The 26,713-nt window shown below is 44.2% G+C and overlaps 1 protein-coding gene across 1 annotated transcript; it reads right to left on the reverse strand.

Moving 5' to 3' along the window:
- Nucleotides 1-391: 391 nt before the first annotated feature.
- Nucleotides 392-25,963, reverse strand: WSCD1 (WSC domain containing 1). Its single transcript, XM_026075937.1, has 8 exons — nt 25,534-25,963; nt 20,012-20,126; nt 17,980-18,164; nt 12,737-12,858; nt 4,471-4,621; nt 3,295-3,459; nt 2,281-2,481; nt 392-775 (listed from the first exon to the last, which is right to left on the reverse strand). The coding sequence occupies exons 1-8, from the start codon at nt 25,961-25,963 to the stop codon at nt 423-425; spliced, it is 1,722 nt and encodes a 573-aa protein (XP_025931722.1). The 3' UTR covers nt 392-422.
- Between the last annotated feature and the right edge of the window lie 750 nt (nt 25,964-26,713).

A 26,713-nucleotide genomic window follows, 5' to 3' on the forward strand; every position in this document is an offset into this window, starting at 1 on the left:
ACAGCGGCACCTCCCGCGCAGCTCCGACGTGGCTGGCAGGGCCTGACGGCGCGCTCAGGAGAAGGAAGTGAGCAGGCTGCGGTAAGGAAAAAAGTGACTCGTTTTCTTAAAAGCTCGGGTGAAAAGTGTTTATCGGCGCTGAGGCGCTCACTGCCATCCTGGGCGGCGAGGCGGAGGGCTCCCCGCTGCCCCAGCAGCGCGGTGGGCGAGCGGGCGGTTCTCCCCGTCCGGGCGCGGGCGGGCGCCAGTAGCGTTTGCTGTGGTCGTGACCCCGTTTCCGTCCCTTGCTGCTCGCCTTCTGGGGCGTCCCGGGCRGGGAGGGTCCCCAGCGTCTCTGCCTCCACTGCTGTAAAGCTCTTGTCTCTTGTTTTTATTATTTATTTATTTTTATTTTTTAAACGTAGCTGAGTGCTACTGGGCTATCATCTYGGCACGTACTCTCTGGGCAGCCCCGTGAAGTTTCTTTTCCTCAGGGCCTCGTCCACGGTCAGGATGTATCTGTTGATCAGATCTTTCATCTCCTGGGTGAATGGCTCAAAATCCTTTTGCTTAGCACCCGACCGCTTGAAATTCCCATCCCTGTTGTTTTCCACACAGAGCAGCCGATCCTCCGTCACCGTCATATTTAGAAATTCCACCATTTCCTTCAGCTTGGGGATGAGGCTCTGCTTTAGGTCCTCGTAGTGGATGACAAGCAGGCGTTTTCCGTACTTCAACCAGTCCAGGACGTGGGATGCCCACCACGAGGCATAGCTGTTCACAAAATCGGGCCATTCTAGCAGAAAAACAGGAAAATGAGACAATGTTAGTCATGCTGTGTTTTAACAATTTCCCAAATGTTATCTTGGTGCAACGTGATAACGCTCTAATGCTGGTCTGAGCAGTGCTTTGCCATGTATCTTGAAGCAGATTCAGCTCTATGGTTTTTGTACCTTTTAATCTCCATTTCAAACTTAGTCTGAGAAAACAGGCAGGACCATTATTTGCTACATATGTGTGTGTATGCAGCACCTGGCACGATACCCTGCTCGTGGCTGGGGCCAGGGGTGCTCCTGACTTCGAATCTGTAGCACAGCAGATCTTCCGCATGCTTACCACCCTGCTTTGGGGGAGATCAGGGAGGGAAATAGGATTAACAAAACAAGGAAGGTTCTTCTGTTCCTGGCACGAGAGGGWTTTAGCGTCACCTGCCAGGATCACCAAGACGTAATTTACAGAATCATTTTCCTGCCTTTGCCTTGGGCATTAGTGACACCTCAGTGTCTTCCATTTGCTGCTTCTGACCCTCAATTTGACTTTCTGAGGGTTGAGATAGTCCCAGCTGAAGATTTTGGGCTGGACAGAGAGCACTTATGGGTGCAATACAACAATTTGCAGTTTGTGGTACAGGGAAGCTCTTCCCTCTAGGCTTTTTCTCTTTTGAAAAGGATGTTTGGTTTGGTTTTAATGAACAGATCTTGGGTTGTGGGTGATGAAAGCTGATGTATGAACTTGAGAAAGAAACATGCTGTCACAGAAGACCTCCCTTCCCACCAAGCCTATGCGGTCTGTCGAGCCCAGCTCTAGTGATGCACAAGAAGTGCTGAATTCCCTCACTGCTGCATGGTTTGAATGCAGCAGTGTATTAAATAGGGAAATTACTGTTATGCTGTCCAGCTTGCCAGTCAAATGCATAAAAGAAGTGTGGCAGCCCTATTCTGAAGTCTTTTCATGTGCTCAGAGAGCACTGAATGTAAAGTCCTCTTATCACTACTATGTTTTATTATTCTTATTTATCTGTAGTACAGTAGCACCTTTGTAGTGCTGTAAAACTTCCTTCAGGAAAAGTCATGTTCCATCAAATCCCTGAAGTCTTAAATTAGATTCCTCACACTTGTTTCTTGCTGCAGGCGCAAATTTTCTTCACCACGCAGCCTGAGTAAATGGGCTGCAGACAGGGGTGTTGTACCTGGACATGTTTTCTCTGCCAAACAGCAAAATGGTAGCAATATTACTGTGTGGCTGCAGCTTCAGTGTTAGTGCTGTGTTACCGCCTCTCTGTGATGGTGGATTGGTGCGAGATTGCAGCTGTTCCCCAAGTGCGGATCCGAGTGCTTTTGGGGCTGATCTCAGCCGTGGGGGCACTCAAGCCCCAGTGAACTCGTCTGCAACACTTGCTCAGATTTTGGGATCCTGGCGCAATGCGTCATTCTGTCCCCAGTGTGCCAAAAAAATAGATCTCAAAATTGGTTTGAAAGCCATGCTAGATACCGCTCAGGTCATGCCGGCTCAGCACCTTACCTTTGCTCTTCCAGTTCCTGTCCGTCGCGTACCCCAGGTGCCCGGCGTATTTCCTGTTGAACTCTGCCATCAGCGACTTGTACGGGTTCCTTATCAACAAGATCGCAGAGTCGAACATCTCGATCTCTGTCTTGCCACTTTCATGCGTTTTTACACAGATAGTCCTTCTGCTTCTCCAGTGGTCTTTTTCTCCTTTAAAACCTGTTTTGTAAGGAAAGGATTGTTGTTTTTTTCACTTGCATTGATGTCTGTGCCTTTCACATTGTAAAACACAGTGTAAAATGTTGTGAGAGCACCAAATTTGTCATCTAGGACCTGGGGCTAGAGCTGGGTTTTATTCTTGGCCTTGCCCCTGAGCACCTACAAGGCATGTTCATTTTATTTGGTTTGGGATCATCTTTTTGTGTGTTCCTCTTTGCCTGCCATAACAAGGACCTTGCCTCTGGCTGAAGCCCGCAGCTACTAACTGCGATTTTGAGTGGGGATGTACGCTGGAAGCCAGGGTTTCCTCGTACGTTGAGGAGTTCTTGGGCAGCTAGCTGTGAAAGAGCGCTGCCCTTCACAAGGTCGGTGCGCGGTGCTTGCTAAATGTCATGCCTCTGCGGGAGACTGGCTTCTCCGAGTGAGCGGTAACACTTAAACTTAACTCATCTTCCATGTGCTACTGGAAAGTCTTGCTCTCGGGGTTCAGCCAGCTTTGTCTTTTGGGCCATTCGTTTACATGGGGAGCTGCATGTATGCACCTGCACAGCAAGACCAATGCAAGTGACTTTCAGATTTTGCAAAGTGCGTGTCTGGCTTTTCTGAAAGTATCTGCCTGTCAGGCTTAGCATACTTTTCAAGCAGTCTCCGCTCTCTCCACCATGTGAGCCCACTTGTTCCAAACATATGTTTAAAATTTATCAGATGCAATGATAGTCGCAGCCTTTTTCATTCCAAACAGAAGAATGTCAGAGCAATTAAATAGTCACGTCTCAAAAATGCTTTGTTTTCCCATCTCCCTGGGAACGGTACCTTTGTTGTATAGGGTTCCATCGAAGTAATAGCTGCCTGTGTAGTATCCTGTGGCATGTTCTATTAAATGACGAGCCCATGTATTCCCAGCCCCAGGAAAACTAGACAAAGCAACAAACACTTTGGATTTCGTGGTTAAGAACTTCCTATCTGTGCAGCGGGTGTCTGTAGAGTACAGAAGAGATTTTATTGTTAGCATTGTGGCTTTTTAATAATTCTACAGACAGCTCTTGATTACAGGGTTTATTGCTTCTTTTTTTATACTTTTATCAATACAAGGTATCAATTTGAGTCTAGGTGTGAGTCAGCTGCTTCCCAAAATTAATTCAGCCATAAGAGGCCAAAGAGATTATCCTCTGAAGAGGTTTTTCACTGGTTTTGTGTTAGGACATGCTTTATTGTTAGAACTGCAGCAAACTATTGTACTTGCCAGCAAGTTCTGATAAAAGGCCCTTGATGCCTGTTTGTTAACTGCTGTTTGCCTGGCAGGCCGACTCTTCAGTGAAAGCCTGAATGCGCGTTATACCTGTAAATTGCGAGTTTTATAAGGCAGGAGAAACCCCTCCTACTGAAATGAGTTTGAGTCCAGTTAAACCTCTTAGGCTGTGATTTTTCTCAAAAGGGCCTAAGGCAGTTAAAACCCAGATCACATTAATCTTCTGGGGGCTAGACACCTGATTTCCATACATGCTTTTGAAAATCCTACCCTTATTTCTCTGGGTGTCATCAAAAGCAAATGTAGTAAGAAATAGTAGTAAGAGTTCTTTGTGCCAGCTCGGTGCCAGTGGAGCTGAATGCACATGTGGGATGAGCGGTGATAAATGGGACCGGGAACCGGAATATGGGGATCCTTATTCCTGACTGCTGCGGAGGTGCCATGTGGCTCTGGGTATGCGCCTTGTTTTCTCCATCTGCAAAATATTTAACTTTTCCTGCTGGGGGGCTGTGCTACTTAATGAAAGGATGTTTGGAAAAATACCTGGAAAAATACACGTTTGAGTGTGACTGCAAGGGGGGATTTGGATAAGGGGTGTATTCCGCATTCGTACCCSTATGTAAGAGCGATCGTTGTGGCTAAGGCCTGCTGTGAACTAGAGGGGTTTTGCCTGCTGCGGAGCGCAGCGGCCGTCGCAGCAGTGGGCTCCGGCCCCGGCGCTAGGGAAGCTGCAGCCGTACCTTGCACCGGCGTCTGGTAGACCAGGCAGTGGCCGCTGGTGTTGTGCAGCCGGTGGCAGCGCGGCCCCTCCGCCCCGTCGTGCAGCGTGAAGTGCCTCGTGGGGTAGCCGCAGTAGCACTCCGTCCCTCGGATGACCGCCAGCGGAAACTCCTGCGAAAGGAGAAGTGGGTCAGCATGTAAGTGCCACCACGTCGACGGGCTTCAGGACAGCCTCCTACTATACAAAGAAAAATTAATCTTTGCAAGGCCACTGTTGGGATCAAAGCAGTGTTTGATATTTCATTGTAAAGCTTGTGTTTCGTGTACTGCTACTGACTTTTATACGGCTTTTTTTTAAATGGCTTTTAGACAACAAGCTTGTCAAGCTTGAAAATTCAGAGTACTCCTTTTTCTTTATTTATAAGTAAGTTGATAATATTCCTGCAGCAATTAGTGCATAACTTCACCCTACATCTTCAGTGAACGAATAGTTCTTATTTACCCCCCAAATCAGCATTTTGAATCGGATGCTCTCTTTTAAGCCTCCATTTTTAGCCTGCCAAATTGAGGACTCGGCTGGTGAAAGGTTTGACTTGTTTGGTCGGCTTCACCAGAATTTGTGAAGGAAACCTGCCCTTAAAGTTAAAGCGTTAAGGGGAAAATGGGAATTCAGACCCACTAACTGCTGCATCTTTTTAAGAAAAGGTCAAGCCCTAAAAAAATATACGCATCATAGTATGACTTGTTCACATATTGGGAAAAGTGAATGTGAGAGCTACTGCATATATTTTTGGAAAGGCCATTTAAGAACAGGATACCAAGTAATTTTCACAGCTTCTGTTCAGAGGGACTGCACTGACAGCACATATGGGTCTGCGCAAGGAAGCAGTGGTGCCCTGAAACCATGCCTGTGAACCATGAAAACTTCTGGCTATAAGGAATTTTTTCAATGCATCTGAGATGTCACTAAACTTTTGGTATACCCATCTGACTTGGCACGTGGGACAGGCTGCAAAGCAATATTGCTGCTGTACTGTGAAATAGCGCGGTGCAGCAGGACCAGGGCCAGAAGCAGGTTGTAAGATATGAAGGAGAGAAGAGGCCTTTGTCCTCAAAGAAACCCTGTCTGTGGTATGTGGAAGCAATAAATAAATGGTCTCTGGTACTGAAGGATTGGTAGTAGGAAATAAATCCATTACGGTCAATTTAGTGCAGTATGAGGAAACATGAGGTCCTGTACATATGAAACTTGATTTCTCTTCACCCAGGCACGCAGCCACCTGCCCAGATTATGCAATGATGATAATGAAGAGAAGTTTTAGAAGGAAATGTGTGCTAATTATTTGCTGAAAAAATATGCGATTGCTTATGTGCTTAATAGGAAAAGCACACTTACTACTTGGCTAAAATTGGCCCTAAAATTCAGTCCTCCTTCTCGTACCGGGAAGACTGGGCTTGGTTGTTTTTTTTTGGGTTTCCAAGGTGTCCCTGATGACTAGCTCAGAGAAGCGTGTGTGCATTGGCATGCAGGGGACAGGCTCAACTTCAGTGACAAAATGGCTGAAGGAAGCTCAGGGGGTTATTCGAGCACAGAACATTGAATTCTGCCTATTCCATATCAACACTTTCTGCCTTTAAAAAAAAATCTTCTGGAGTCTAGAACTGCGTGACAGAACTGCTGAGCAGCTTATCTCTCGCTCTTCCCCACGTGCTTATCCGCTGATAAGGAGTCAAATACAAACATGTGCCATCTGTGCCCAAACAGCCAACATTTGCTTAGTGAATGAGATATGGCATTGTCAAGAAACTATTTACAGATTTGATCCAAGGGCAAAATATTTCTTTTCTGCCTGCAAATAGAAGTTTTCCCCTTACAATGAAGTAATGTTTTTCCATTTGAGAAATTAATAAATGACCTGTCCCTCAAACATAGCCTAGAATAAAAATGTACCAATTTTGTGCCACTTGGAATCTGTAAAGTGTTTAATTATTTTGGAAGGTTGGAGACTTTATGAAGAGACCTAAGCAAATATTTCTCCATACCTCTGCATATTTGTACGATCACTTTCCCGAAGGCAAAATGAGCATTAAAAGGTATAATACTGTGTTGCAACCACTCTGCATCACTACATGTGACTGGATTCAGTTCAGAGAAATAGAGATTTAGGGTCAGTGTTTGACACTTCTGCAAGGCAGGGGGGTCAGACTGACTCCCTCATTTATGCAGCTTTCCCAGTGGTCAGATGTTTTGAGAGCTATCTCCTGTTGTTTTTCCATTTTGTGTGTGTGTGKGGGGGAGGGTATTTCAGTGCCTTTCCCAGCCTTTTCTTCAACAATGCTTTGGTTTTGGCTATCAAACAGTAGAATTAACCTTTATCTGAACACTATGCCTGCTATTTTCACTAGCCTGTATGTTGGACTTCCTACCTCCATTATGCCTCTTCTACTAAGCGCCTAACTTGAAAGTGTTGTAATCCTACTGGTATGCTGTGTATGAAACCTCTAGCAAAGAATTCTTCCTGGAATGGGGAAAGAAAAACATGGATATAGGCTACTCAAATCCTTGATCTAAATCAACCTTCAGGAAGAATCATCAGAAAGGATTTAAAAAAAAAAGGGGGGGGGGGAGAGCTGACATCTGGTTGCAATTCCCGAGGGTGAAGGAATGTCCTTACAGACATCAATTAAACCAGAGAGAATGCTGATATTTGCCTCCATGTCACTTATCTGTGATGCTGAAGAAATTGGCTGCATTACAGATGGCGGGAGATGTTTCTTGCATCTTTTACTACTTGAGGATGGTATCCCAAATAGTTGGCAGGGATAACGCAGTCTCGTACCTGATGTGATCTTCAGCATTTCTTTGTGGCTACTTTACATCTACATTAGAGTGCATAAACACTCACGCACAGATAGCAATGTAGGTAACGTGGCCCTAACACAGAGAACGTGGATGTTGGCAGAACTTATTTCCAGTAAACTAGAAGATGGACTTTGCTCACTCCCTTTCCTATTTTTGGGTTGTTAGTTGGCCTCTCTGTCCCCCTAAAAGTCCAAAAATCATTGTGATGGATGGGGACAAATCATGCCCTTACCCCATTTCAGGAAATGTTTCCTCTAGGAGCATAAAATGACACTTCTTTGCTCAGGCCTGAACAACATTTAGTCGCTAATTTAGACTTAGCACACACAGTGCCTTTTTCATGTCAAATCCTTTGCATGTTTGCCAATTGCAAAGAGAAACCAAGATAACAAGAATTGCCTCTTTCACCTCCCCCTTCCTTATTCCTTCAGTGCCACTGACTTTAATATGATGGCAATTTTTAAATCAAAGGAAGAAGATCTCGCCTTCAACTGCTTGAACTGTTTTGTTTCATCAAGTATATTAAACTGTCATCTCATCTTACATTTGCAAAATGACTGGAAAATTTCAGATAATAATGTTGCTTTATTTACAACATTAAGGTTTTGGCAACATGACTTGATCTTGAAAATGCAGAACATTCTTCAATTCTGTAGGGGATGTCTAAGAGTTTATTTCCATAAAAATTAAATATACATGTGCTTTCTTTTCTGGCTTCAACATGTGTTTGGAGAAAGGGGAGAAAAAAGGGAGCTGGCTTCATGAATGAAATGTTTTCAGGGAGTATGCTGTGATCTCTAAAAAAGCACGGCAATGGTTCTGGGAAATGCACCAGGATCCCAAGTGTCAGTACAAAGCACCATAATCAGTCAACTGATAATTCATATTGTGTGCCTACCTGATACAGCACATGAAGTGATTGCAAAATAATATATTCAGTCCTGTCTTCCCATCAGTATTTAATCAACAACTACAATCCATCTACTTTCACTCACCTTGTATATTTATGTAAGTCCCAAGGGATAGTTACTGCTTTAAGCAACTACATAATTTTTAAGTGCAGGACTAGTCCATCTCAAGTTCAACACACATAAATCTGCACTTCAGTTGAACATGACAGTTCAAGTGCTGTAAGGAAAGCAATCATTCTCCAATAGCAACACATGATGTGATGGTTCAGTCACTGTTTCTATTAGATTATATTCAAATTATGAATTCCCAATAGATTAAAACCAGTCTACTTTCATTACTCCGCTAAATTCCTTTCCTACTTCCTTTGCTAACTTTCCTGTTTAAGTCAAAGCTAAAACTTTTCTCTCAAAGTTCCAAAAGAATAAGACAGTGTGGGGCTAACCATGAAAGGAAATGTCTTTCTCAAGTGAAAATGATGTGTTTGGTTCATTTAAAAATGGGCACGGTCACTTTGCAAGAAACCTAGATGTCATTCATCAAGTTTCCATTGGCATGGATGTTATAAGAGCAAAGAATAAATACCATAAAGTCAATCACCCCTTGAATAAAAATGCTGGCTTGTTCTGTGTTGCTGCCTTTTAAGGCAAGGGGGGGCAATTCTTTGATGTACCTGCTGTGACCCTGATCCTGAATTAATCCGCTCTCGCTGCTAGAATAAAGYCAGTGGGCCTGTGGTTATTTGCACCAGGTGAGGATCTGGCCTAGTTACGTTTGTTTTATTGTGTCAAAATAAATTCTAACTGAAGCCCATGGATACACTCATATTTTTACAATGGGATTTGGATCAAAATCCTAGTGGTCTTTTGTTAATGAGTAAATGATAGAACATAGCTGCATCCAGAATCYAAAATGACAGGTCTACTTCTGCAGTTGACAGTTTGGCATATTCTTGAAGAAACACCTTAGAGCTGGTCATGCTCAAGCTTGAGACGTTGGGGTTCTTTGCTCAAGATTTAGCGTTGTTTCAGGTTTTAGCCTTATTATATACAACTACGTAGCACAGCTGACTAGTAAAAGGGCTGATTTTTTAAAAAACATAATTCAAATGGAGAAGGCTCATCTGGTATTCAGGTTGGCTTATAAAAGAGCATATATGAAAATTATGGCTTCTGGCCAAGGGACCTGGCAGAGAAATGCTTTCATGGCTCTGTGTTATGGGGTGATAATGGGTTGCTATTAAGCCATGTCATCACTGTGTTAATTAAGAAAGAAATTGATAATTAAGGGTATTTAGCAGGTTTCATCTAAAGTTGTTACCTCAAATTCATTCCTCTAACGCTTCCAAGCTACCACTGCAGATGCATAAAGCAATTTGCAAGGCTAACAAATAAATATGGTGCGTCTCAAATTGTTTTTCTTCTAAGTCCCAAAGAGCAAAAGATTTATTTTTGTGTTTAAGTATCCAACTAGTCCCATTAAAAAGCCCACTAGCTTATCCAGAATGCATAAAGTTGGTGGGATAATTCTTTTACTCATAATAGGCTGTACTAAAATGACAAGGCTCTCTTGATTTCAGGAGAACTGAGTAGGTTCATATCAGCTAGGAGGCTGGGCATTTTCTTTTGAAAGGAAAAGAACTAAAGCCAGGACAAATGTTTATAATATACTAGAACATTCCTAATATCACATAGAGTTAAAGCTCAAACTGATTGTTCGTGTTGCAGCCCCAATTCACTGGAGTTGCGGTAGTTTGTGTACCTTGTAGTTCTTTCTCCATTTCAGGTTTTTCCTCACTTATTATAGCATAAATCACTGAGATGAATGGAGTTGCTTTTGTGGGAGGTGATTTGAATGAGACTGAAACCAGGCAGTTTGATCTTAATAGATTTTTCCATTTCAACCTCATTATTTGTAGAAAGCACACACCAAAAACAAACTATGGAATAAAAATATGGCCTTTTCCCCCAAAGCACTTGTAATCTAAGTTGCACAGGTTTCACTGAAAAATTCTAACACAGATTTCACAAGTTTTTCCTTCCTGCATCTTTCATCCATAGCTGATAACACTAAGCCTCTATGTCTGTGCCAGCTGAGGCATGCAGCAAATCACATTGCCACCACAGAAACATTACAGAAAAAAGGAAAGGCCAGCTTGGAAAAGGTGAAATTGTAAGAAAAGGTATAATTCTGGTATCTATGATGTTGTGTAGCATTTTGCTTGCAGACAGAAAGTGGTATTACCATGTACAAGAATCAAATACTGTAATACTCCAAGTGGTGTTTAATAACTGGAATGGTGGATATGCAATTGTTGCTTCTCCAATGGAGGAAGATCTTGCCAGTCTTTCTGCAGGCAAATGTTCTATAATAGTCATTTTCCAAAGGGGGAGAATGGTGCCTAGCAGAGCTAAAAGGAGAGAAAATGGGTAAATAGTTGTTAACCTGCACAATTTTAGAGAAAGAATAAATGAGAGGCACCAAACCTTTTCTTCAGCTTCTTTAGTAGTTAGTCATGGCAGCTAAACTCTGTGTGCGGGCAGACCACATCTCTACGGTGATTACCAAAGCAGGAAGGCAGATGGGACTCTCTGAGCGGATGTACTGGGATCGAAGTATTTCCACCCCTTGGGGTAGTCTGTGCCTTCAGACGCAGATCTGGGCATGGTCCCTGCTAGTAGCAGGGGGTGCCCTGCGCTAGGAACTAACCCACAAGTTATGGATTTTTCCCCGATCTTCTGATGAAGTCCTGCTTTTACTGTACGTTTTTATGCGTAGAGAATGTGAGTGTGTTTGTATGCATGTTTGTAATGTGCTATGTACAGGGTGGTACGTAGGTAAGATGCACACAGGGCAGTTCACTGCACAGAGTTAATCCGTGCTAACATGCTACTGAGGAGCTAGTATAAAGGATATGTTGACTGGGAAAGGCCTTCCCACCCGGCATCACAGAACTACTAAAATTACTCTACCTAGTAATTAAGAAGATTTGTTGTTCATGCCTTAATAGTTTTAATCAATTTTGTGATGCTAGAAGACAAAGTAATTGAATATTTGGTGTAGTGCATGAGACTGAATGTGGCTGCAGGCTAAATCTGACCACAAAGTGAATATTCTTCTGCACAAAAAAAAAGCCCCATCAGAGTAGGGAGGAAGGGAAGGGAACCCAACTACAGCAGCAGCCACTAAAGCAGACTGCGCATGGGGCCAAATGTTCCCTCCCGTTAGGCTACCTGAGTCCATCGGGGTCAAACCCTCCTTCAGTTCTTATGTCCATGGTCTAACTCTGTGATAAATGGAGAGGACAGAAGAAAGTGATGCTTTAGAGCAAAAGCCTGCACAAGGACAGCAGACATCAGCATGCCCATTCTCACCTTCGGCCCAAAAGCCAATAAACACACGTGAGCTTATTGAGTACTTTCTTGTGGTCTTGTATACTAGCACCAAGGAGTTCTAAAATGATTCCATCTAAAATTCTCCTCCTGGGTTGGGTTACAGTGAAAGCTGAGTAAATTCTAGTGTGGAAAGACACATTTGTATAGTAGTACCAGGAAAGCTCACCTGCTCTAGGTATGCTTATCTGCTAAAATATTGCTCTTGCAGCTATTTTTTAATTAAAATTATACACTCCTAGCCCACTTAGTTACACTGGTACGTATGTCCCCGCCAGGTGAATGGAAAATAGCTCCCCTGATGGTACTGAAGCCATGTTTAAGGAGGACAATTGCAACTACATGCCAAACCGTGCCCTGATCGGTAGGGGAACAAAGTCAGATCTTTGATCAGCATTGTTGCTTTGAACACTTCAGATTTGATTTTTCTAAGGCCTTCATTTCTATACCATAGCTATCATTGCAAGTGGAGTATAAAGCGTTACGGTGTGATCRTTCTGCCGCTCGCAGTAGTGCTTATCTTTTTCATGTGCATTTATAGAGAGGCAACACGGGGGGAGGCACAGGTTCTTAGGGGATATACGTTTATGCCAGCGTGGCCAGCCAGGGCGATGGTGGTGCTGGAGCTGCTTGGCTTTGTGCCTTTAGACCCATGGTGATTTCGGTGGGGTCAGCACCAGCGACACCAGCGCAGCCGGGCTGGGAAGCGGGGCGCCGCAGCAGGACTGTGCTGCTGGCCGAGCCTGCTCACGGCAACGCGTCTTCAGTGCGAGCCCGCCGCGGGGGAGACCTCACCTGGGGGCAGCTTTAGCTCTGGGTTTGGTTTGAATGTGACAAGGAAATGGAATTGATTTTTCCCGTGGTCTATACTTGTTGCTTGGAATGGCTTTTCTGTGCATCACATCTAGTGGCATAATTCTGATGACTTTCCTTCCCGCCTTCCCCACTTGAGAGCAATTGGACCAGATACACCACTGGATATTTATTCTGATGAGTTTTGTCCTTCAGAAACTCCTTTACAAATTCAAAGTTCTAAGGCACTAATCTTTGCTATTCCCTTAGTAGATTAAAATTTAAAATAACAAAAAAGAAGAAAGGATGTGAAATGAGAACTGTTCTTACTTTCTTGGAGCAAAATTCAGAGCACATCTCCACCGTCAAATTGGGCTGTATCAAAGAGGCTGGAAAGGTGTCTGTTAAATTTTCTGGAGCTCTAAAACATCCTCGATAGATAACATTCCTCCCTGCAGGGATATGAAATAGGTTTCTCTTGAGAAAACAGTGTCCATAGTATCCTACCACTATCACAAAGAACAATATTAGGTTCAGAAGCTAAAAAATAAACTTTATATTCCAAATGCTTTAGAAATAAGAGAAACCATGATATACACTAGAAAATGTGTTGCAAATCCCATGGTATTGAAAGGAGCACATGCCTTTAGCTTTGTACTAACTACTGAGAGTAGGGCTGCAGCAAAGAGTTTAAATTAAATTCCACCAGTGGAGGGCATTGCTATTGTTTGCAAGTCCCAGTTTTCTTTTGAGGACATACTTTCCCCTGAAAGGCTTAAAAGCCCCGATAAAAATCTACAAAGCTTCCCGTGATCTGCACAAGAAAAGGAATGGAATTTAAATGAATTCAGAAAGCCCCTACAGGGACTCACCTTCCTGCACATCTGCTCAGTTACTGAGATATCCCTCTTCTCTTCCCATTCACTAGCTTTCTTTTCAGGGCAAGGGAGTTTGCTGCATCCTTCGAAATCTAAAGGAGGCTTTTGTAAGTTGTTCAGGGAGAAAAGCTTTCCTACAGCCTTAAGCATCAGCCTCTGATCTCATCTGCTCTTGTATAAATGCTACAGAGCTTGGCAGAGTTGCTCCATTTTTTCATCCATGTGAGTGAGATCAGGATTTGGCCCAAACCCTTGCTATTAATAGCAGTATAATTCTCCTTCCTGCTCCTGATAAAACCAAACCAACCCCCCGAACTATCATAGAAACTTACTACCCAGAGCATAGCAATGGGCTTGTATTGGTGAATTGATGATAATGAAGAAAGTAATATTGTGCGGCTAGGTTAGAAAAAAGGAAAAGTCTATGTGGTACAGCACTTCTGAAAGCCCTAGAATTTTATGGGCTTTACAAAGGTGGAAAATGTCTTTATGTCAATGGGCAGTTGGATAAATAGACATGAAATAATTTGCCTAACATCACTTAATAGGGAGAAACATGAGTTTGGGAATGAGTTTGGGTCTTCTGAGTCCTGGTCCATAGCTCTATTCTTGAGGCACTACTGGCTATCTTAAACAATTCTCACCAGAATTAATGTGGGAAATGTGCTGGATAAACAGAGATGTAGCGCAGTTTTGAAGGAAGATTTTGGTTCTGCATGAATTTCCTGTTAGAAGTGCCCAGATTCTCTATCATGAGCCAAAAGCAAATCTAAGAAGCTGCTCACTTACAATGGTGTTTGAGATTTATCCTTGGCCGTGGCTAGGGTGTATCTACATCAGAATTTTGGGTCAGATGAGGGATACGCTTTAGAAATGCATCTCCCAATGATCCCTGCTCTCCATGCCTTTCTTTGCATYGTGGCGCAGCCTCACGCCATGGAAGCTGGGTTCCCTTTGGTGAAACCKAAGCAGAGGTGCTTCACTTGCTAATGGGCGTTCAGCCTATAGAGCTAGTCCAAAAGAAAAACCTCAAAGCGTGTATGGCATGGGTCTTGGTCCTCAGCAGCAGCCGCTCTGCTTTCCAGCCCCACACTCTGCTGTGGGCCTTGCTAACACAGCATAGCCGAAGATACTATATTTTTCAGTAAGGGAAAATAAAACTGCGTTCCTGTCTCTGATACTGTATTTACAGGGCCTTTCACATTAGGGCTGTATTTTCTGTATCGCAGCTTTTTCAGTCAAAAATTTTAAAGCCATTTGATCATCTAGTTTGATTCCTCTCAATAATACAAACGAAAAATTCTGCTTAGTTACTCCAATGCTCAGCCCCGTAACTTGGATTCTTCTCAAGTGTATCTTCCAGATATGCGTGGCATTCACCTCAATACCCTGAAAGATGCAGAATCAAACCCTACCGTGCCGTGTGTTCACCTGGTTAATCACTGCTGCAATTCAAGTGCTACATGCCGCCTTATTTGAAATTTACCCTGCAGATTTCTGTCCCTGAAATGTCTTAATTCACTTGTCTTTTGTGGGGCAGGCACTTCCAGGACTGAGATAGCCAAATCATCTTTTTGGCAATCAACACGCTTACAACTAGCACAGGGCGACTGCATTTTTGGCATCTCCATTTGCTAGCCGTTATCGGCCTGAGCCCTCTCCTCCTGCCCGCGCTGGCTCCGTTGCTGCTGTCTGGCACTGCTGCACCCTGAAGCTTATTTCATTCTGACTTCTGCCCTGGGGGAGCATCTGAGCCTTCCTCTACGGTCACTGAAGGAAAACTGTCCCCACCAACATAATTAACAACAGGAGCTTAATTTCAGGTGCTTGAATTACTTCTGGAAGAACCCCTCTTTCTGACTTCAGAGGACTCTTTAGAAAAACTAGCAACCTCAGGCTAATGCTCATGAGCTTTTGTGAGCACCCCCCCCACAAACGCACATTTACAGGACCAAATGAGAGATGTATTATTCATCTTCCTTTTTAAAGACCATTTTCTCTTTTTCATCATCTCTGAGACTTTCAAACCCATCTGAGACTTGGATGCCCAATTCCAATGAAAAACAAAGAGGAAAATTGCATATCCAAATGGCACTTAGAAGCTTTGAAATTCCCAAGCAAACTGGCCTCATTTTGATTCCTCACAGAAAAGGATATAATGGGCTAGAGAAAGCGCAATACTGAATACTCACTGGGAAGAAACAAACCATAAATAAGTTAGGCCCAGGATACATGTGAAAGTGATTAAATTAGAGGAGACAAAAGGTTCACTTCTGTGTACTATGCTGTATAAACGTTTTTCAGGAGAGTATTAAAGAAGAGTGATTTTCTTCCCCCAAAAACCCCTTCCAACTTTTTTCCTCTAGGGAACTATGCATGAAACACAAGCATCTTGTTTGGGGAGGCATTTTGGACATTTTCAAAATGAAAAATCAATATATGTACTTTTTTTATTCAGAAGAAGACAGTAGCATGGAGAGAGGAACTCCTCGCTTAATGTGTGCCAAATTAGACTCAGATTCGTTAATATCTTTGCCCAGCTTTTTAAAAGGAAAAAAAAAGGAATTTTCTAAAAGTGAATTATTTACTTTAAATTTTTTGTCCAGACTTACTTCCATTCTTTCGTCCTATGTCTTTATTCCTTGTCTGCCATTCTTTGTTTCTCTAGGGATTACCTGCAAGATTATCTGGAACTTAATAGAGGATTTAAATTGACTACATAGTGGGACAAACCCTCAAAACAGTTATTAGAAGTAGTGTTATGTCTTTGGGATCACTCAGGAAATGTGAAAATAAAATAACTTGATGCTAGTTGGGGGAAAGGAGTCTCCCTGGGATTGGATTGCTACAAGCACTGCACCAAAGATTAAAGGAACAGAAGCTCTTCTGCTTCCCAGGATGCTCTTGAAAGAGTTCCCACTAAATCTCACACCCGTATTAAATTCCTGAAACAAAATTTTTATGAAAACATTTAGAGTTGTATTAAATACGGTCAGGAACAAAACTTGAGCAGCCCACATCACCACTTAGAGAAGGATTCCCATAAAATCCACAGATAATACTGGAAACAGGATATTTATATTTTTTCCCAGTTTCCAGAGGGAGCCTATGGCTGAATCCTGCCCCTAGGAAAACCCCAATCCATAGCAATCCCAAGGCCGGAGGTAGCTCAGAGCTTGAGCCTCGTCACCTTGAGCGACGTGGGGCACGTGAGTCCTGCTGCGCGGGCGCTCGCGGCGCCGGGGCGCGAAGCCGGGGACGGTGGGAGGGGAGCTGGCAAACCCGCTGCCACGGGGTTCAGTGGAGATGCCGTCCCAGCCGCATCTGCGCTCTTCTCTCAGGAAAACTTTAGCTGGCTCAACTGCTGAGGGCACGTTAGAGGCAAAATATTAATAAAATAAGGCGAATACTTATGCCAGATCTGTTTTGTATATTATATATTGTAAATTATGGATTCCATTACAGTTTCAGAGTTACTTTTCAATATACTTGTTCATCTTGATTAATACTCCTGTTGGCCCCTCAGCTCGCTTGTTTCTGCATGATTCTTCAGAGAGTCAAATATCAGGTATTACTAAGGGCAAACAAAATACAAATCTGGCTCCAGGCTGTTGTTTGATGACTAATTCATTAATACTTAAGTAAAAATAAATGTTGCCTTTTCCAGTGAAATATGTGTGTATATATTTTTACACTGAAGATTTAAACAGTGATGCATGTCCTGGGAAACCTGCCAATGTGCTTGTCAGCCTGACACTAGCAATTTAGGTCTGTGTACCTTTGATATATAATTTATGTGTAGCTGGGTGGATTATTGTACAAACTTTGACTTGTCTTTACAAAGAAATGAAATACCACCAGTACTGGCAGAACCTAAGCTCTTGGTGCTCATGCTCAGCAAATAGCATCTGTAGGGTCTTGTGAGCTTGCCAAAAGTAAAGACTGCTCAACTGTTTAGATATTTTATATGCTTTGCATTGGCCCAAAGGTTTCTCTCTTGCATCTCCTGTGATAGTTAATTGAATGACAAACAGTGAGGACTGTCATATAAAGATGAAGCAAAAACCCTAGCTCCTGGTGGAACCGAAGTCCTTGAAAGAGAGCAAGACCTCGCGATCTCATTTCTCTCTCTTAGAGATACTGGTGTGCTTCTCTGGAGAATCTATATATTCTCCTGCTGGAGTTGCATAGTATTTATTTTGTTTAGGATAACTTTTGAGCTTAGAATGGTATTGGTATGTACGTTTTTCTTCCATTAGAAAGCACCCAATTTTAGAGTTGTTTCTCAAACACATGGTTTTGCTCCTTAGTAGCAAATGTAGAAGGGATTTTTTCTGATGACATCCTGCTGACATTGCAACTRCTCTGCACTGTATTTTACTTGCTCCCCCAGGGATGCTAACTTTTCATGTAGCAAGCTGGAGGCAACCAGGTCAGGACACCTCTCACCGCCGCAAGGCAGCGAGCAGGACTGCTGCTCCAGGGAGGGACCAGGTGCCAGAGCAGCAGCAAATAGACGCTGTGCCCTTCGAGCACCTCTGTCCCTTGCTGTGCTAAACCAGTGAAAAATGGAGTGGGATGAGCAGCGGGAAGAGTGCGTTTGCTTAGGCCATCTGTGATGTTACCCACCCGTGAGATGAACACCGCTCCCCGAGGAGGCAGCAGTCTGCTCTCTCTGGCTGCCCCTTCACTTACGTCGCTTTGCTCCGGCCCGTAGGTCCTCCACCCTGTAGACGGAGAGCCGGTTCACTCCTCCGCAGACGGAGCCCTTTTCTCCCTTGCACTCGCTGTTGCACTCCTCCGGCTTCGAGGCAGTGGTCGGCAGCTTGTTTCCGCAGTAGCACTCCGCTCCGTACTCTAAACCAGCGTAGGTGTACGCTCTGCAGGGACACGAAACAGAGCGGCTCAGGTACGCGCATCCCTGCTTGGGAATAAGGTTATACCTGACACACTTAGAAACTTGTCCCTGCGTATAATTTACAAGCTGCTTCCTCCTCGCCGCTTCRGAAACGCAGCCAGCCCTGGGGACCAGGCGGCTGCTTTCTGGGCTGGGTCGGCGACACCGTGCGGGCAGCAGCGGTGGACGGGAACGGCTGTGGGCAGAGCGCGCCGAGCCGACAGCACGCCTGGCCCAAGGCCCCAGGCAGGGCCCGGGGGAAGAGGCGGCCGCGTTTTTCCTCCAGTTTGTTTTTACCTAGTGACACTGGTGTCCGAATGACAGTGCCTGTCCTGCAGCGTTAACATGTTTGCGGTGTTTCTCATGGAGCGCTGCTCGGGCTTCGGCCCGCTTAGCATGTCAGAAGTGAGAGTGTCGCAGTGCGAGGCGACACCGTCCAAATCAACTACTTCAGGTTTTTCTGAGAAATATTTCAGACCATTTAGAGTGACAGAGAAGAAAAGTCCATTTCAGAGGTTCCATTAACTGGCCTTTAAAATAGGGCACTTTTGATCCAGTCAAGCAATTTTCACTTGCTCAAGACAAAGACTTGGCTGTTACTTGATAAGATGCTTGCTGTCTCTCTCAAGGTATTTAAGTCATAGTCTGCTTCCCAGCCGCAATGCCTGCTGCAGTGAGCGGTTGCCTGCAGATTGCCGATACTTCCTAACTGGTGTGAAGTGACAATCCGGTCTGATCGGTGGGGGACATCACGAGACTCGAGTGTGGGAGCGAAGGCTTGCACTGCGGCAGCAGCCTGGAGCCCCAGCGCCCGCACGGGAGCCTTGTGGCGCCCTTCCCGAGGTGAAGCGCTCTCCTGGGTCTCTTCGGCATGCCAAACGCAAGCATGCACCGTGTCCTCCCAGGGCGCTCGAGAGCGCTTCGGGTCGGACCCAGAGCTGCGCTGGTTTACACCAAACCAGGGCATGGCTCCATGTTCTTCAAAAGGTGTCTAACAAGATTTGATGATCTGTCTGATCTGTGAAGAAAGTATCATTTTCTTCACCCAAAAGAAAGTTCAGTTTAGGGGGGTCTTTTGGGTGGTTATAGATGACTCAACCGGAACTGGGAAGTCTGAAAGTCAGTGTGACAGGGTTAAACTGTAATGTAGGCACCACTTAATGCAATGGGCTCCACATATACTGCATTGCTCTACAAAAAGAAGGGAAGTAAAATTCACAGGAATAACTCTGAATAGCTTTTTTTTTTCTTCTGTCCTCTTGTGCTTCAGAGCAGCAAGAAGTCTTTTGCATAAATAATTTAATGTAGGTCTGTCCTCATGATTAATTATTATCCCCAACCTGCACACTGCCTTAGCTAATCAGGTCAGGTAGTGAGGTGGCAGAAACTATGCCATGACTATTTCCCAGTGATCGCCAGTTCCCTGTGGTACGCTGGGAAACGGCCTCGCTTACAGCCATGCACTTAGTCGTCCTGTTCTCTCTCATTTCCAGGACCAGTAATGTGTTTTTATAGTTATATGTTAGGCCACAGATTTGGGCTAGAGAGCAATTTCTAACAGTCAAAGCAGTAATTTCTGACCAGAAAATATATTTGAACAGAAAACATATTGCAAGTAGTCATGCTATAATAAAGAGCCATGGATAGGCAGCAGGGAAAATAGTCTATTTAAAGCAAGGCTGCAGAGATACTCCATCCCTGCAGGTATGAGATAATTGCAGTTTTCAGAGATGCTATCTCTTTAACATATGCATGTTTTTTCTACTTTTGAATCCAGTTCAGCTTGTTATCAGAAAAGAAAAAACTTGCAGTGAAAAAATATCACTTTACCTCTCAGCACAAGCTTCCTGACAGTGAGATACTGTCATTTTTCTTAAGTCATAAAACACGGCTCCCTTCAGTGTCCTCTCCCTGGAATCGTCACTGAAGCATCCAATGTAGGTTCCTAGGAGCATGAAAGAACACAGCATTAGGCAATGTGCATATGCTAAAGAAAGGAGAAAGACAGACATTCCCGTGACAATTCAGCGCTGTGAACCCAAGTGGAGCTTCCTTGGATGGAGCAATGACCTGCCGGGAGTCCGGGCTGCTCTGCAGAACTCTCGTAGGTGTTATTGAAGGGATAAGCCCAAACGAGCAGTGGAAAGGAACGGAAGGGAAATCAGCCTTTTTCTCTGTGTAGACTATTTTAGAGAAGACTGCCTATCTCCTCAGAGCCGCTGTTCCTCTGGGCTGCTGCTCTCTGCTCTTCTCCTTCCCCTGGTAATAAGGGCCAGGTCTTCTGTTCCCACCTGCGTCGCAATCTCAGTCGCAGTCTGCTTTTCTGTGTCACGCAGGCTTTTTATCCATCAAAACACCTCCATGTCACCGGGTCCTTCTCCCCTCGGGCTGYTCTCCCGGCTGTGGCGGCTGCTGCACCAGCGCCCCCAAGGCAGCGGCACCCGCRTCCCTGCGCCGCATCCCTGCACCCTCCCGGTGTCCCGTGTGTGCGGGAGCCCCGCAGGCTCCTAAACTAGCTAAATGCAGACACGGCATGTGGGCAAGCTCCAGGCTGTAAGAAGCTGGGAGGGGGAAAAAAGCATGGCAGTCTCCTAAAATAAAGGATAAGGTAATCTTTAAAATGGTATAAAGTTTGAGAAATCTTCTTGGATTTCTCCCAAGTTTTCTTGAAAATCTCTAGTTGAGAAATAAGATGGTGCAAGAGAAATATTTAAACAAATCAATTTTCCTTGGGTATGCAGAGTTATATTAAAAGCTTATAATGGAAAGATAACTTCAGCCTTAACTAGGGAGCACTGTCTAGCTATCACATTAAACACTTTCTCTCCAGTGCAAATGAATCTCTTAAAATGTCTTGCTTTACTTAACATATGAAAGATAAATATTTCTGTTAGACTGCATCCTACATTAAGCCTCTTATTTTGTTGTCATGAACAAAATGCAATAAAATCTAGTCCGTATTATTGTAATATATGATTGGAAGGATGACCTAGATTCCCACTATTATACAGCAAGTGTGTGTATATGTAAGTACATGTTATTTTAATATGAAGGAAGAAAGGAAATTTGATTTTGGAAGTAACAATATTGAGATCACAATACCGGAAAATTCAAATAGCACGTGAGCTGTGGACAGGAAGAGAATATATGATGAGAAATGAAATTTTAAAAGAATTATATTAAAGAAATTAATATGAAAAACTTCAAGCCACTCTAACAGAGGTTTTTAGAGCTAGGAAAATAAAACAAACATTTAAATACTACAAACAATAGTAGTTTCAAAGAACTGCGCATTGGTAATTTGCAAGCATGCAATTAGAAAATTCACAAACTGTGAATATACACCCACAGTAAGCTGTCAATGAGATGGGAGTTATACACCTGCAATAAGGATGTTCTGTATTTTACTGGAGACTTCTGATTTTGGTACTTAGATTCAATCCAGTTGTAGATGAAAATAAATCGTATGGGACCAAAGTGTCCAACTTGGGAGGCAACGAAATGCAAACTAATGCAACTGTATCTGATTTCTTCCCCACATCCCTTTCACGTTTCTGTGAGCCCTGTGTTAGGTGTCTAGCAGCATCTCCTTCACATTCTCTTATGAACGAGCCTTTGGGAGACCCCACGGTCTTGGAGCCGAATGTCGTGGCAGTGTTTCAGTAGCTGTCACCTTTGAAATTCTGTGCAATGGCGTAACCTGTCTAAGTGAAACAACATAAAACGTCCCATACACTGGTAGCATTCTTAACAGAAAAATTTCATTTACTACCGAACAAATTGCTATTTGTATTTGTTGTACTAATAGTGCTTTCCAGTCCCCCTGGCAGAATAAGATGTGGTCCCTGCCCTGAACAGCTTAACAGTGCAAGTGGGCACTAGAGTTGCCCAGAAGGAAAAGGAGACTAATTTTCTTGGCCAAGGTCAGTTTGTTCTGGGCGGACGCGGAGCAAGGCAAAGTGAACTTGGTGTTTACAATACGCAGCAGGCACGCACACCAACATATTTATCTTAGGTTAACAGTCCGCCCCTGGAAGTCCGTAGGGGATCGGACCTGCAGGCTGCTTGAATGCTCAGAGAGGTGTAGCGCGGACGTGTCGGGCGAACACGTCAGGAAGCCCACGCGCCGTTAGGAGGATATTGATGGAGAACGCACAAATAAGGCAATATGCTGCTTTACTGAGAGGGAACCTCAGGGCAAAGCTGAACCTTTAACATGCATTATAACCACAGAGAATTTCATTATATTTTGGAAGGGATCCATAATGAAATAACAGCCTGCAAGCTTACTAGGAAATGTGGGTGGGGCAGATAACATTCATTATATAGGAAGCTAAATTTTTAATTGATAATAATTTTCAAAGACATTCTAATGCTTGTTTACAATATGGTTGTTAATAATGACACTTCATTTTCAGTCAGATGTTCAAATGATGCACATTTGAATCGGCCTAATTCAGTGGGATGTAGCAATAAGCCCCTTTGGCTCCTTCTCGGTCAGCAATTATAACTTGAGCGTGGCACTAGATTAATGGATGATGTGGGCATTAGCTTTAACTGTTTTTTATGAATAATTTTTGAAATTAATCTCTTTGGTTTTAATTGAAGTTCTTAAGGTCATTCAGGAAATCTGTGGTAGAACAGGTTCAAACTCTTGCCAGGTATTAGAGTAGTGCACAAACGCTCACCATGTTTCTGTATGTGTTGTCTATTCTTTTGTTAATCAGGGGAGGGGAAAAAAAAAACAAAAAAACCCAAACAAACAAAAAAAACCCTGAAACCAAGGGAAACGAGAGCACCCCAAGCAGCTGTAGTCAATGAAAATTCAGACTTACCGTCTTTGTACAGTCTGGATTCGGGAGGAAACAAAGTTGAAGAGCTTAGGGGCACTTTCTGGGTTCAGCAAGCCAGGTTTATTCCAGAGGGCACCTTGAAACCCCCTGAGGCTACCTGGGCTGCCAGAACACGTGCAGCATGGAAGTACCAATCACGGGGCAGCCGGGGGAAGCGAGCAGCAGAGGACCTATTTCACAGAGGTCTCTCCTCCCGCRTCCCCACGAACCTCCTCATGTGGAACAGCGATCCTGACGGAGCAGCGCCCTGGATGTGCCCCCTGGGTTAATCGTCAGCCCCTACTGGGCCATCAAAACCAGGGCATGTGCTGCTTGCAAAAGAATGAAAGATAATACTTTGTGAATTTTAAATACTGGTTTTATGAGGTACAGATACAAAAGTGGTATCCTAGAGCGTTCAGGTGGTTCTTTTCTGCCACTGGCTGTTAAGCACTTAGTAAAGTAGGTGGCAACTAATGTTAGTAAATTTATTTGCTGGAGGTAAGGATGCATGCTCTGCTCCACAGAGAGCAGGGTTGTGCACGTAGTGCGGCTGGACAGGGCTCTTCCACAAAGCTTATTTCCACCCCATGCGCTAGGCTTTCGCTGTGTGGTTTCAGCTCAGTCACCAGTGTGCGGTACAGAGCAGCTGCGACAGCGTGTTTCACGCTAGTCCAGGAGCTACCGTTGGACATCGAACACTGTCGTTGTGTGTCCAGGGCAAGTTACTGAAATGCAGGTGGGTTTTCTGGGGAACATCTGCACTTTGCAATCTCTATTCTCTGCCACCAAAATCTGCTAGCTGTGGGATTTTATGAAGTGCCTGGGGAGTACTCTTGGAAGTCTCTGCTTGGTGCTTCAGATACTTTCAGCTGTTATAGTTTGCCTGACTCATGCTTATGACTCATCTATCATACACCATCAATACCAATTTCTTGTTTCCACTTCCAAAAATTCATTCAGTAGGAGTAACTAGATGGCACCTTTTTGTGGGATTTTTTTCAGAAGAGGCCCCTTTCTTTGGGTAACATTATTCAACAAAATAAAGAGCAGTTTAGTAATGTGGTGTCTAGTTGTTCAGATCCTATTCCTGTTCTTATTGCCAGTGAAGCGTCTCAAAGAGCAACCGTTTCTTCTAACAAGCAATGGATGAAAGGTAGCACTTGAATGTGTCTTCTCAAAACACAAACCCCTCAGTTGCAATGAATGCCTCATCTGAGACTGTTACGGAGGAGAGCTTTATGGCGTTATGCAATGACAACCTTTTTGGCTGTGAGGCGCAAGGACGGTGGCGTGAGGAGCGTAAGAATGAGCGTTCATCCTGCGGTGGAGCCTTCCTCAGCGCTGAGGAGCCTGGACACTCAGCCCCTCGAACAGGGTCTGCAGGGCAAGGGCTCTGCCGCCCCGCTGCAGAGAGCAGCTAGGCTGCGTAACACCCCGCGCCGCAGGCGTCTGGGCTCGCGCGCCGCCCCGCACACATCGCGGCTCGGCTGGGGTGGCAGCCAGCACTCTCCCAGGGTGAGGCAGGTGTGTGGTGGGTCACAAGGGTATAAAGCCATGCAGAGAAGTGTGAACATCTATGGACTCCTGTTCTGCTGCTTTACTTGCCCTGGATACTAGTTCCTCTAGTTTCCTACCAAATAAACCAAAGCAGTTTATGCATTTATTTGTTAGCAGCAGTTATGGTAGCAGAGTCAGACTCACAGTGAAGTGAACTCAAATTTCATCACCCCTGAATGGCTTTCCATTCAGTATATCATTAAATCATGAAGCCTGGAAAATGTACAGTTTTGTACCTTGTGCTCTGGCTGCTAATGCATGGCACTGGACTCCCCTGTGCAGCGATACAAATTCCCTTGCAGTCTGCTGGCTTGTTGCTAATTACTAGCAAACTCGTCAAACACCAAGAGTTGTCTCTGTTCCAGGAGCTCTCATTTCACTGTGGTGCCGGTTCAGCCCTCAGTAAAGGAAGAAGGGGTTATATTGACCTACATTTTGCTCCTCTAAGGACAGCAGGTTAGCAGAGATGGTCACAGGGGCAGTTCAGGAACAACAGGTGTGTTTACAACAGCAGAATTTAGTATATTCTGGAAAGCTTCACCAGCAGAAGGCACCTGTTAACTGAAGGTATTGTGTGTTTCTGGATAGTTAACTTAAAACCCACTTTTAAAGTTTTCCCCGTTCTGAGAAAGAAAATCAATTAAACAGTGTTCATCTTTCTCTGTTTGAAGAGAGAGTAATTTAAATGAGGGAAGCATATTTCACTACCTGGGCTTCCATTCAATTCAATAAAAACACTTCTGGAAGAAGTTACAGCTCAGCATGAACAGGCATATCTGAATTTAACTTTGGCCTGTGCGTACACTTAAGAACTGGTTTGGAAGTGATGAAGAGCTGGAAGGAATGCATTTCTGCAAATATTCTTTATGATACTTATTAATCTTTGCCTAGAATAGTCCTAGAAGGAGGTGCAGTTTACATGCATGCCAGAAAACGGGGTAGAGGGGTAATATCCCTTACCTTTGTTTCCAGCAGTATGCTCCATCACTTTAGATCCTTTCATTTGCGCAGGTTCCTGTTCATTGATGAATCTGTGAAACCACCTTCTCCGCAACTGCCTTAGCTCTGAGTTGCGGGACATGAGCCACCGTGGGCTGTGCCTCTGGTCCAGAGCTGACTCCTGGAGCGCATCCATGCCTACCAGGAGCCTGGGGCTCGGGCGAGGGTTTTGCATAGTCCTGGTGTCTACCCCTATTCCAACCCCTATCATCACGTCCGAAACAGGCAGAGGCTGATTAGCAGAGGTCCCACGCGAACCTTGCTGGATAACCAAGCGAGACCGCTGTAGCAGCAGAAGGCTGCCAGCCATTAAGTAAGCTGCTGTGAGGAAAAAGAGCAGAAATTGGGTTCGCCGAAGAAACTTCTGTAGCCTGAAGAAAGCTTTGGCCATGCCCTTACTGAAACTAGGCCTTCACGCCTTCCAAACGGCCCCTGAATCACCGCTTGAATTGGTGCTAGTTCCTCCCATAAGTTCAGCCCATCACTTTAATGCCTTCTCCCTGTGAAAAATCTTCTCTCTGGATATCAGTGGCAGCCTGGTGCATCACATCCACGCAGCCATGAGGTTCCCGGGTAGCTGATGGAGTTCGTGCAGACCCAGGGATAATTCCATTATTGTATTCTGCTGAACTTCGTAACAGCCGATGCTGAAACCTGAAATATCAAAGTGGGGGGAAAAAAGGTTGGTTCAGATCCAAACAGTAAATACTTGTCATTGGGGTGACTTTCTCCCCCCGCTTCTTTCAGCTAAGCATTTCTCCATCTGTTGTTTATAATTACGCACTTGAAAGACAATAATCCTATGAGAATGACTGATTAAGCAGAAGCTAGAATCAGATCTTCAGTGTTACTTGTTTCTTTCTTTTAATTTGAAATGCACAAGGAATACCTTTATGATGAGGTTATTTCTCTTGGGATGTTTGGAACATTAAGTTCTTTATTTTCTTTTGTAAATAGCCAACATCTCCATTCTTTGTTACTGACTGGAACAGGCAGCCACAGTATAAGCATCTTTTTAGGAAGGTACTCTCGAATGCTTTCTTTTCAGCAGAAAAGTAGCTAAGCTACAAGTGTAGATCAGAAGGAAACAGCAGCGTGGGTGTATAGAAAACAAATGAAATTGCATCAACTCACTATGGAT

Source organism: Apteryx rowi, unplaced genomic scaffold (genome assembly GCF_003343035.1).
Source record: "Apteryx rowi isolate R43461 unplaced genomic scaffold, aptRow1 scaffold_414, whole genome shotgun sequence".
Taxonomy (NCBI): domain Eukaryota; kingdom Metazoa; phylum Chordata; class Aves; order Apterygiformes; family Apterygidae; genus Apteryx; species Apteryx rowi.